The following is a 12,716-nucleotide window of genomic DNA, read 5'->3' on the forward strand; positions in this document are numbered from 1 at the left end:
GGTTTCACTACGATGTCAGTCGGAAAGGCTCCGAACAGCAGTTGGTTTCTCCTAAACCATGTCGGAACCTCTGTTTCCGACTGTCTCAAAAACATTTCCGCACGACCAATTACGATGGAGGGTAACTGTTCGGTCAGTCCAAATCGGTTCTGACTGGCATTCGGACATTCCGAGTTGGTCAAAGCTGAATCGTACAGCTCTACAGACCATGTTTCTTACCGACGTATTACGATGTCAGATAGCCTTTCCGAATAGGTCAGTCAGACACAGAACAGCTGTCAGAAACGGACTTTGGAGACCTGTAGCAGGCCTCCCTTTACCCTGAGGCCTCCAGTTGGGGCCCCTGGGGGTACCCAAGGGACCCCTCTTTAAAACCATGCAAAGTTTGGCAGGCACCATGGGGTGGCTGCAACAGGGCGCAAGGTTTTCCAAGCACCCCTTTTTTAAATGGGAGCCTGTGTTATCGATCGGAACACAGGCTCTCATTGAAGTCAAAGGGAGACTTTCCGAACGGTGTTCGGAACCATCGTAATCGGTCGGTCGGTCTCACCGAACTTGAGTTGTTCGGAACCGATTCCGACAAGGAGTCGGTCAGATTGCTTTCTGACCGACATACAAATGAGGCCCATAGTGTCTCTTTGACATTTTCCATCAGGAAGGTCCACTGACTAATCGACTATGCAGACTCAAATCTGTCTTGTTCCCCATTATCCAATTGCTTGATTGTTCCGTGTTTCTGTATCCTTACTGTGGTCTACTTTACTGCTCTATTGTCCTATCTTTTTCTGTATGCTGTGTGTTAATTCTATTTAAATTTCATCATGTTCTTCTTGTAAACGTATTCTCAAATCATGTAAAGTGCTCTGATACCTTCAGGTCTAGCCATCTCTGTATAAAACTAAAACAAATAAAAAAAAACAGCAGGTAGAATGAGGCTGCCCGTTTCCCTACTACCTATTGTTGCATGTGAAGTCCCTGATTAGGCTCTGGCTTTATTGTTGATGTCACCCCAATTCTTACTGGCCTTATTAGTTGTAGTTTTTTAAAAACATTTTTAGATTTTGCTGCCCAACTTTCGGCCAGAGCGATTGTTAGTGGCTGAGATTAATTCAAGCATTCCTTGCATCACCTTATTGTTTTCAGATGTGCTGCCCTAAGTGCCCTGGGTATGCCCAGATGTTGGTCCCAGGCTTACTGTGCCACTGGAACCAAGGTTTTCTTGGCTGAAGTGAGGTGAAACTTGTCCTAGGTTGCTTGTATTCAGGTTCAGGGAGGACCTGGCCTACCAGTTCAGGCTGGACTGTTCCCCTGAAGAGCATGGTCAAGATTGATATGCATATGGCTGGGTCCAAACTGAGGTGGCATGATGGGCAAAAAACTATGGATTAGGATGCGGCCCGAACATTTGCCAGTGGCTGAGATTAATTCAAGCATTCCATCCTTCACCTTGATGTTTTTCCACTTTCAAATATATACAGATTTTCACACTTGACGTCCGAAACTATTCCTTCTTACCTTTTTGCTCTCAAACTAGTGTTAAATGCATTGCACTTGTGATTTTCCATCATTTTACTTTGGACGATAACTAGGGCTCTAAAGTACTCAGTACTGTTGCCAGTGTTTCAGGCACATTTCATAGATTCAGACGTTCATTCTATGTGCACTCAATGCCTTCCTGTATCAGACAATGACTGTGCCCTATTTTCTGTGCTTTCTGTGCTTTCCACAGTGGATGGAAGCTGGGGGCCGTGGCAGACTTGGAGTGAATGTTCTGCATCTTGCGGAGGAGGAGAGCAGACTCGGACCCGCCAATGTGACAACCCAATACCCTCTAATAGTGGTCGCTCTTGCCCTGGGGATTCCAACCAGCTCTCCAAATGTAACATCAAGGCCTGTCCAGGTAACTATATACAACATTCGGTGGGGTGGGCATTCTGTGAAACTAAGTCAAACATTCCTATGCAGCCCAGCTTGGGGGAATGAGGTGTTTTTAAATGGAACTCAAAGTGAAGTAGGTCAGCTCTTAGAACGTATGTAATTTTTTTGCGGTTGGTAGGGATTAATGAAGTTGCTATAGAGAGATCACTGGATACTCAAGTTATTTAGATCCATACCTAGTGCTTCTTTAACAGTGATATTGATATGCTGCAGAGAAGCTGGGTTTTTAGTGCTGATGCTGTGGAAAATCAGAAACCACTCTGCAACCATAGCCAATGGTAGATGTTTTGAGGGACATGCCCCTAAAGAACATGAATGGATAGTAGTGTGTGCCCTCATTCCCCCAATACTATATTTTAAAAAATGGCACATTATGGTGAGGCCTTAAATTTTGTAACATATTTATAATATTTTTTAAAGTATTGATATTGTTCTACGTTTAGGAAGGGGTGCCTTTTAAAGCGCAGTGAGCCACAAACATTGAAAATTGTTCAGAAAACGTGTGTCAGATAGTGTTTTGAAAACACTGCAAGCCAGTAAAATCAACTAAAATTGAACAAAACAAACGAAAAATTGCACAAGGCGTTATGTGTTATTTCGCAAGGCATGAAATGTGTGGCAAATGTTGTATTTGAAGGCACATTTTACTAACAACCATTGATAATAAGTGAGTAGGTTTTAAGGGCAGTTTTAAACACATTTGCACATATTTATGAGTGCATAGATGGGGCATAGTACCACTGTAAGTTAGGACAGCACTGCCTGCCCCTGGCTTTTGCAAGAGAGACCTCTATGGTCAGAGAGACAGTTAGGTAGACAAGGTAGGCATAGGGTGTTGGGAGACCACCTCAGGGAATGAGTGTGGTGATGGGCCCACTTGCACTATTCAAAGGAGAAAGAACTAGCCCGGCAACTGTATAGCCATTATTTTAGAGTCTAGGGACCCAATCCTTAATTTGTTCACTGGCCCTCATCTCTCTAAAACAGAGAAAAGCAGAAAACAAAAAAAGATAAAAAAGAAGGCATTAACAAAAGTGGAAAGCAAAGATGAAAAAGAACCTCGAATAAGAAAAAAGGCACGGATGTAAGGTGGTACAAGAAAGTGGAATTAAAATTAGGCAGCCTTGGTATTTTGTGTAATCCCTCCATTCAATCTTGCCTGTGGCGGGCCTCTGCAAAACACTTTGGGGCCTCTTCCAATTAAGTACTTGCTTGGACCCCAAGCCACTGACAGTGAAATGTAGCAGTACATTTTGGGGCCTGTTCATGAGGCTGTTTGCATCACTCTTGCACCGTCGCTCCTGCACCGCGCAACGTGGTGCAAGAGCGACGCAAACCTTAAGACAGATTTTTGAAGACATGCAAAGCCACTTTACGTGGCTCTGAGTGGCTCCAAAAATCTGGAGTAACACAACGCAGTACAAATCGCTGTTTTGCGTTACTCTGCCCTGGTAAGGCATTCCCTGGGCATTGCGGGGTAATCCCACGCAACTCCCAAGGATTTTGACGCATTCCCAGAACTTGTAAACCTGGGGACGGCCAAAATCTTACACTTTCCCAGGAGAGGCATTGCAAGGAGTAATATCTCTATTTCTCCATGTTTTTTTAAGTTTGAAAAGCTTTATTGAGTAGATTAAAGCAATGTAAAACATCAGTACAATAGCAATAAAAAAATTAGGAGCAAATTTGAGAAGAGTAATGGAAGACATTGCACCAATAAGACTAAAACCCCACAGCGGGTGAACAATGTACTAAGGAGAATATGCTTTTATAAGTTTACATTTTGGGGGAAAGAAAGAAGGGAGGAAGGAGAAAAAAAAGGAAGAGGGAAAGAAAGAAAAAATGCAGCAATTAAAAAATAATTACAATGAAAGTAAGGAAAGGATATTGTAAAATATAAGTATAACAAGTAAATATGGGGTACATCTAGATAAAAAACCATTAAAGGGGACCCTAATAAATCACGTTTGATCAACAGGGGGATGGATGAAGCACATGCACGATCTAATCTATGATGATGACAAAGTAAATTCCACCAAGCATTATAACCAACATTCTTAGTATCTTTCCAGTTGGTTGTGATAATTTGAAAAGCAATAGCAATACAGAGATCAATAAATTTACGAGTATGGGACATCCCAAACAGGGGCCATACCACCCAGAAAAACAGAAGAAATATCAAAAGGAACAGTAGTAGATAAAATATTGTTAAGTGTAGACCAAACTTGCGACCACATTAGTTGAACTTTAGGGCATAGAAAAAACATGTGTAGCAAATCACTAGTAATGCAAGAACAAGACCAACATTTTTGAGAGTCTAATAATTTGAATTTACATAGGTCACAAGGAGTATAGAAAAGTCTATTATAGAAAAAGTAGAGGGTCTGCGTGGTACTAGCAGAGCGAGATCAATTGGGGAGGGAGAGAGTAGTTTATAAATGGCCGAGGCTCTAAGAGGGATATGAAAATTTGGAGGGGAAGCAAGAAGAGGGGGAGAGAAGGAAGGAGGGATGTCCTGTAGGATAATAGAGGATAATATAGGGAGAAGTGAATGGAAATGTGAAAAGTGTTTGTTGGAGATACCAAAAGAGGCGCGGAGTTCCTGATAGGTTAGTAAAGCCTTATTGGAAAGAAGCTGTCTATAAGTAAGAATTCCTTTATCGATCCATTCCTTCCAGAACAGTGCTCGATTGCGCAGTTTAAGGGGTTTGTTATACCATAATGGAGTATCCAAGTGAAGAGAGGAGGGCAAGGAAAATGAACGGAAAAGGGCAAGTGTTAAAGCTTTAGAATGTTTAAAAATAGGCTAGGCATACTTAGGGGGAGGCTGGGTGAGATTAGAAGCAGTAAGAAAAGAAAAATTGATACTTTGAGCTGATTCCAGAGAGCTCCAAGCTGTTATAGGTGAGGAGGTGGAGTCAAGAAGAAAAGGCCAAATTTGTTTGAGAGAGAAAGCAGAGTGAAAACGTGAAATGTTCGGGAAGTTAACTACAACGAGATGTTTAGGTTGTTGAAGGCGAGCCAGAGAGACTCTAGCCTTACGCTTATTCCATAGGAATTTGGAAAATAGACTAATAATGGACTTAAAAAAGAAATGAGGGAGGGAAATAGGGAGCATAGGAAGACAAAAGTTCCCAATAAGAAGGAGCATCATTTTGATTGTAGAAAGATGACCCCACCAAGAGAGGAAGAGGGGAGACCAGCGTTCTATAAGGGAAGAAAGTTTTTTAAGGATGTCGGAATGGTTGATTTTAATAGTCTCTCTAATAGTGTTGGCATAAAGGACTCAGAGACATTTGATGGAACTAGAATTCCACTGAAAACCAGAGCCATGAAACATGTGAGGAAGACAAAACTTATTAAGCGGGAGAACTTTTGTTTTATCAATATTTAATTTGTAACCGGAGACGGAGGAATAATCATGTAATAAGGAAAAGAATTTCTCCATGTTTTATCTTCTTACTATGTGTGCTGCATTCAGCACACATAGAAAGAGAAATATGCCTCCCAGGATTGTTTTTGTGCAGGAAGGTGTCCCTTCCTGCACACAAAAAATACTACAGGCAATGCAGGCACCATTGCACCATGGTACAGGGGTGCACACGTTGGTGCTAGGTTGCCAAAAATGATGTCTAGAAATAGGACAACCCAATAGTCCCCAAGGAACTGGGTAACTTAAATTAAATAGAAGAAGGCTCCTTGAGGAATTGTTTACAGTATCTCAATAATTTCTAATAAGTCTTATACAAGAACTTTACTTAAGAAGAGAACATAAGAAGCATGGTATCTTTCAAAATCTTTATACCTACTATAGAGACCGAAACGTCGACGCACATACACCGTTTGGTTTATACCTGTCCAAACAAGGATTTGTATATAGTGTATAGATGGATTAGCTGACTACATGTATAGGAGCACTCTATGTATATATTTGTATATTACATATTGTACCAACGGTGTACTTCACTACAGAAAATGTTTAGGAAATTGTAGTGTTATCTGTGTTGCCTATAATTTGAATTTTCGAGAATCGTGTGCAAAAAACAAAGGGATCATTGTCTAAATAATATAAAGATTTTGAAAGATACCATGCTTCTTATGTTCTCTTCTTAAGTAAAGTTCTTGTATAAGACTTATTAGAAATTATTGAGATACTGTAAACAATTCCTCAAGGAGCCTTCTTCTATTTAATTTAGGTTGCCAAAAAGGCGCCAGCGCAAGGAAAAAAGACAGGAATGCAACTTATTGCCTTAAATATGATGGGTCAACGTACCCCTGTCAGTTTCCACATATCAGGGCACTAGTGTTGCACTCCAGTCAGTGTCCCTGTGTCGGTGTCTCAGGAGAGGGGGTGGCCTGGATTCAGCCCTATTTAGACAACAGAACTTTCTAGGTTTTTTCAGGTGAGTCTACTTCCAGAAGCCTAGAAATCAACTGTGGAGTACCACAGGGATCCTCCCTGAGTCCCACGTTGTTTAATGTGTACATGCGACCACTTGCAGACATAATTCCACCATATGGGATAAAAATCATCACCTATGCTGATGATACGCAGCTGGCAAGGGGGCGTGGCTTGGGCGCCGATGGCGATGGTCGCCTGAGAGCTCGGCTCCGGGACTAAGCCCGAAATTATCCTGAACATCGGGGGCTGAGGGGCGCCCCAGACCCCGCATTCGGTTGAGCGAGGCGACGACACCCTGCCGGGGGCCTTGGTGGAGTTTGGACGGGGGTGGCTTCGAAGAAATGCCGAAGTTTGCGGAGTTGCGGAGTGCGACCCAACATGGCGCCCGGACCCCTTTGTCCCCTTGAGCGAAACTACGGAGTCGAAGAGGTTTCGCGGGTGTCGACTGGCACCCGGCTTCACCATCCTCAGTTGATTTAGACATTGGACATTGGCAGGCTCGGACCTTCTACAACGGGTTCATACTCGATTAGACGACCGGGCGGGTGCCCACGCACTAGAGGGCACCGGGCGCGGGTGCCCTCTGTTCCAGGCGGTGATCTGCACCGCGACTCCGCAACTAGCTACGATTTCCTGGCCAGCCCAACTACATGGGTGGCGCGACACTCTGGCGCCACAGATCAACCGAGGGAGTTGGTGGACCTCGCCCCGGAGCTATAGTGGGTGAACGGACCTGCCCGACTCGGCGACGGTTGTCTCCGCCCCCTCATCGGTGCCCTCGGACGCCGTGGCGGAGGCGTGAGCCGAAGCGGCGGAGTCTCCACAGGCTCTGGAGAAGGAGATCGCCCATACCCGACTTGAGAACGAACTCCCGGGAAGGTCGTGCTGGACACCTGTACACGGAGACGCCTACTCCGGGACCCTCACGGAGAGCCCCTGGCAGCATGGGGAAACCTAAGGGAGCCAAGGGATCCAGCCAGACCACCTCAGACTCTGAGGCCCAGGACAAGGAAGAGCATGGAGACCCTAAAAGACCTGGTGGCGCACCACTGCAACAACAATTCGACCGTGTACTGGAAGCGATAGAGGCAACACGGTCGGCCCTCCAACAGGACATTGCCCAGGTGGCGACGGGCCTGGGCCTCCTTAGGGCAGACCATGGTAAACTCTCAGACCGGGTCAAGGAGGTGGAGGGCACGGTGAAGACTTTAGAACCGGCGCAGAGAACCCTGGCTGCGACAATAAAGGATGCCATGTCCCGAATTGAGACCCTCGAACGGAGGGCGGAGGATGCGGAAGGCCGCAACAGGAGGAATAACATTCGGGTGGTGGGCCTGCCGGAGAAAATCGAGGATGGCGATATGGTGCGATACTTGGAGACCTGGCTCCGAGACACGGTGGTCCCGGAGGGCCTGTCCTCCTTTTACACTCTAGAACGGGCCCACAGAGTCCCAGCACGGCCCCCACAGCAGGGACGAGCCCCAAGGCCAGTGGTGGCGCGGTTGCTACATTTCCGGGACAGAGACCTGATCCTAAATGCCGCCAGGCACAATGGCCCGTTCCAGGTTGCAAACAGTCAGGTGAATATCTTCCCTGACTACACCTACGAGACGCAGCGCAAGCGGTTCTCCTTCCTGGCGGTTAAGCGTGAACTCAGGAGTGAGGGCATCCAATATTCACTCCTATTTCCCGCAAGGCTCCGCGTCATTGTCGACGACAAAGCCCAGTTCTTCGACACCCCAGAGGAGGTCTGTGACTGGCTCGAACTGTACCGGACAGGGAAAGATGGTTATAGCGCCTCGACCCATCAGGCGGAGGAGCCGGAACAAAGGAGGCGATCTAAGAGGGTCAGGAACCGCCGCGGCCGCACGGGAGGGCCCTCGACTGCGGAGACATCATCGGAGCGGAGGGGAGTGTTGGAAGTTCTGTCGGAACTGTCGGGAGCAAGAGGCGAAGTCATCGAGGAGGAGGAAGAAAACCCGGGTGCTCAGGGGGCACCATCGGACTCGGAAGATTCAGTGGCAGACAGTACCCATACACCGGTGATCACACCGAAATCGGTGGAGGACCTTTTGGACGGACAAGGGTAACGGGATATGCTGCCTTATTTTGGGTGGGGGCCCGGCAGGGGGGAGGCGGTTGCCGTTCTTTATTGCTGACAACGAAGGAGGGAGGGTTGGGGGGCTTCTGCTCTTGCCCCGGAAGGTTTTGACACCGGAGGGGGCTTACTATAGTCCTGGTAGCCTGGGCGACGAGGGCCCACTGCCTCCGCCCAGCCCGCACCTGGCCCATAAGGCCTTCCTACGGTGGCGACCGTAGGACTAGTGGGGATTTTGGGGTTGATCTCCGTAGAGGTTTGGATGGGATCTAGATGGTGCAGTTTGGGTCCTGTTCTGGGGTGGGTGGGGGGGGGGCTTTGTTGGTTTTTGGGTGGTTTGGTTCTGGTTGGGGAAAATGGCCGCCGTCAGCGCTGGGAGGATTGATGCTTTTTCTTTGTGGGGACCCGAACGGGGAGACTGTGCAAGAACACTCTGGGACAATGGCTGATGTTGCTAACTTGAAATGTATTACTTGGAACGTGAGGGGGCTTCACACTATGTCCAGGCGTCACAAGGTTCATGCTTATTTAGTGCGTAGGGGAGTGCAAATGGCGCTGCTGCAGGAAACGCATCTGAACAAGGCGGAAGGGGCGGCGCTTCAGCGTAGGTGGCGAGGGCAGGTCTTTTCCACGGCGTACTCTGCTTATGCCAGGGGGGCGCTAATATGGATTAGGGCAGGAGTCCCCTTCCAGGTCACGAGGACAGTGTTGGACCCAGAGGGGCGTTTCGTGGCCATCTCAGGCACGCTAGGAGGGAGGGACCTGAACGTTTGCTGTGTGTATGCTCCTAATGTGGACCAGACTGCCTTCCTTTCCAGGTTATCGGGCTCGCTGGCCCACTTTTTCGCCGGGCCCCTCCTGCTGGGGGGAGACTTTAACTCCGTAGTGGATGTAGACATAGACCGCTCGCATCCCCCGCTCCCCGATTCCCCGGTCCGGCGGACGGCTAAGGGTCGTCAAGATTGGCAAACCCGCTGGGGTTTGACGGACATTTGGAGGGCGCATCACCCTGCGTCTAGAGATTATTCATACTTTTCGAGCCTTCATGAGCTGCATGTCAGACTAGATGGCTTTCTTGGGTCGTCCGAATTAGTTTCGGCAGCGGTCCGATCGGAGTACTTATCGCGAACCATCTCAGACCATAACCCCCTCCTACTGGACATTCGCTGGTTCCCTGGGACGCCGGCAGTACCCACCTGGAAGATGCGCCCCGAGATCCTCGAGGACAGTGTCTTCAAGGCGGACCTAGGGGAGAGAATCACGGATTATTTTGCGTCCAACGGCGGCTCCGCGAGTACTAGGGCGTTCGAATGGGACGCTTTCAAGGTGGTGGTGAGGGGCTACTGTATCTCTAAGAAGGTGGGCATGCGGCGTGTTATCCTGGCTGACTTAGACACAGCGGACCGAGCACTCCGCGAGCTCGAAATTAGCCGCCCCGGACACCCGGAATTGCAAACACGAACGGTAGAGGCGAGGGAGAAGGTAGCGGTGGAGGTCGAACGGCTCCGCTGTTTCGATTATAAGGCCTATACGGTCCGGTCTATTGCGGAGGGCGACAGGTCGAGCGCGTTACTGGCGTGGTTGGCCAACCCTACGCGCCAGTCCCAAACGACGACAAATATGCGTAGGGCGGATGGGACCGAGGTGTGCACCCGACCGGAGATTCTTAGTTGCTTCCGGCATTACTACGAAAGTTTATACCGCAGTCGATCCGCACATGACCCAGACCGGCTTGATAACTATCTTAGCTCACTGGAACTCCGCACAGTAGGACAGGAAGTGGCGGAAACCCTGGGTTCTGATATCGACTTGGGGGAGATCCGCGGGGCCATCAAACGGATGGCGAGGAACAAGACCCCGGGCCTAGATGGCCTACCGGTGGAGTTCTATGCAGCTTACGCTGACCTCTTGGCCCCTCGATTACTGGTGGTCTACAGGGAGGCGAAGAGGTTGGGTCGTCTCCCTGGCTCGATGTGTGAGGCGTTGGTGGTTCCTCTCCTCAAACCAGGCCGAGACTCGTCTGACCCGGGGTCCTACCGTCCCCTTTCAATGCTGACGGTGGACTACAAAATATTGAGCAGCATCTTGGCCTCGAGGCTGCTAGGACATATGAGTTCCATAGTGCATGAAGACCAAGCCGGTTTCATCCCGCGGCGGAATACGACTATGAACATCCGAAGGTTGTTCCGCTTGATTGGGGAACCATTCGTGGATGCCCCGTCCCCGGTAGTCTTGTCGGTGGACCTGGAGAAGGCTTTTGATAGCCTGGAGTGGGACTACCTATGCACGGTATTACGGAAATTCGGCCTCGGGGAGGGATTTGTCAAATGGACGGCAGTCCTCTACGCTTCCGCTTCGGCCAGGGTTAGATCGGGCCCTTTGATTTCATCGCGATATCCGGTGGAGCGTGGCACGCGGCAGGGGTGCTCCTTATCCCCGCTTCTTTTTGCACTAGCGGTGGAGCCACTAGCGATGCATCTTCGCTCGGGAGCCCACTATACGGGCTTATGGACAGCGGCGGGCCCGCATTACGTCTCGCTCTATGCGGACGACCTGTTGCTCTTCCTGGAGGATCCGGTCGACGCGTTGCGGGGAGCGGAATTAGCGCTAACGGAGTTCGGAGCGGTCTCAGGCCTCCAAGTGAACTGGTCTAAGACCTGCCTCTTCCCGATGCGTAGGGGTACCCCCACTCCTGCGCTAAGTAAGGAGATCAGATGGGAGCCCGACTGCTTTAAATACCTTGGGGTATTTGTGTACCACGACCAACCCTGGATGGAAACATTGCCCGTTGCATACGAGCACTCCGAGGTAGCATGGACTTTTGGGCCACGCTGCCGCTCTCCGTGGCGGGACGCATCGCCCTGCTCAAAATGGTGGCGCTCCCCCGACTATTGTATTACTTTCGGACTTTGCCGATCTGGGTCCCACCGGCCACGTTTCGTCGCTTGCGTTCTATGGTGGTCGGGTTCCTTTGGGGAACGGGCCGGCGGCGGGTGGCCCTCAATACCCTGATGAGGCCGAAGGACGAGGGGGGGCTCGCTGTGCCGGACTTCGAGAAGTATTACCTAGCGGCGCAGCTCCAGACCTACACCCAGGAGATAGCCAGGGAATTCAGAGGCCCGGAAGACGGTAGAGGGACGGGTATGGCCAGGCACGTCCTCTCCTTTATCGCGCTGCGACAGCGCTTGGTCCTACGGGACCTGTCGATGGAGGAGCGGACTATCCGACTCTGTTGGAATCGGGCTCATAACAGAGGCCGCCTACGGACGCCATATGCGCCTGAAATACCATTGGGGATGCTGACGGCCCTCCCCCACGGAGGAGATTGGTCACGACTGGCGGACTGGGAGGATTCCGGTTTACAGCTCGTCGGGGACCTGTACGAGGACGGAGCGCTCCTGTCCTTTCAGGATCTCATTGACCGCTTTGGGATCCCCCGGGGCGACTTTCTGCTGCACTCGGCCATTGTGCGAGCGATCCAGGCGCACTGGCAAAACGGGCTAGAGGAACCTCAATTGTCTCAGGTGTGCCAGTACGTAATGATGTCGGCGGGCACGGTGAAGGCGGTCACTTGCCTCTACGGCAGGTTGATTGCCGAGGGGCTGGTTCCTCTCGCCACACTGAAGTCCCGCTGGGAAGAGGACATTGGTAGGGAGATCCCGGAGACGACCTGGTCCCAGCTGGTGAGGCGTGCCTGGAAGGGTACACGTAGCGCCCGTTTCCAACTGGTCCACTATTATGTTCTCCATAGAGCGTACCTAACCCCGGTAAAGATCAGGCGTTATTTTGCCACGGCTTCGGCGGAATGCCCTAGGTGCCCGGCTCAGGAGGCGGACCTCCTACACATGCTATGGGCCTGTCCAAGACTGACGTCCTACTGGCAGGAGGTGGCGACGACTTTGGAAGAGGTGACGGGGAGGCACTTATCATTCGATGTGGCGGTAGGGCTCTTGCACTGGTTCCCCCATACCCCCCCCGGAATAAAATCACCAGTAAATTTATCGACCTGGGGCTCCTACTTGCTAAGCGAGAGGTGACCAGGAACTGGAAGGCACGAGCTGGTCCTACAGGCAGCAGATGGCACAGTGAGCTTTTGAAATGGGCGGCGGGTGAGAGCGCGCTGCGATATCAGTTGGCTTGGAGGCAGGGCAATGAGAAGGCGCAGGAGGCCGCGTTAGAATGGGAAACGCTGGTGCAGGCCCTCAGAGATTATTGTACCCCCAGCGACTCCGAAAGTGAAGAAGCAACTCGACCCGAGTCCCGTTAAACGTTAGCATT

At 50.1% G+C, this 12,716-nt stretch overlaps 1 protein-coding gene across 1 annotated transcript in view; it reads left to right on the forward strand.

Annotated features, from left to right (window-relative positions):
- HMCN1 (hemicentin 1) overlaps positions 1–12,716 on the forward strand; it is a 1,183,532-nt gene that overhangs the window by 1,048,320 nt on the left and 122,496 nt on the right. Inside the window, exon 93 of the mRNA XM_086956029.1 lies at positions 1,730–1,900. Within this exon, the coding sequence (XP_086812155.1) occupies positions 1,730–1,900 (171 nt within the window). The remainder of the gene's footprint in view (positions 1–1,729; positions 1,901–12,716) is intronic.

Source organism: Lissotriton vulgaris, chromosome 1_1 (genome assembly GCF_964263255.1).
Source record: "Lissotriton vulgaris chromosome 1_1, aLisVul1.2, whole genome shotgun sequence".
NCBI classification, from domain to species: Eukaryota; Metazoa; Chordata; class Amphibia; order Caudata; family Salamandridae; genus Lissotriton; species Lissotriton vulgaris.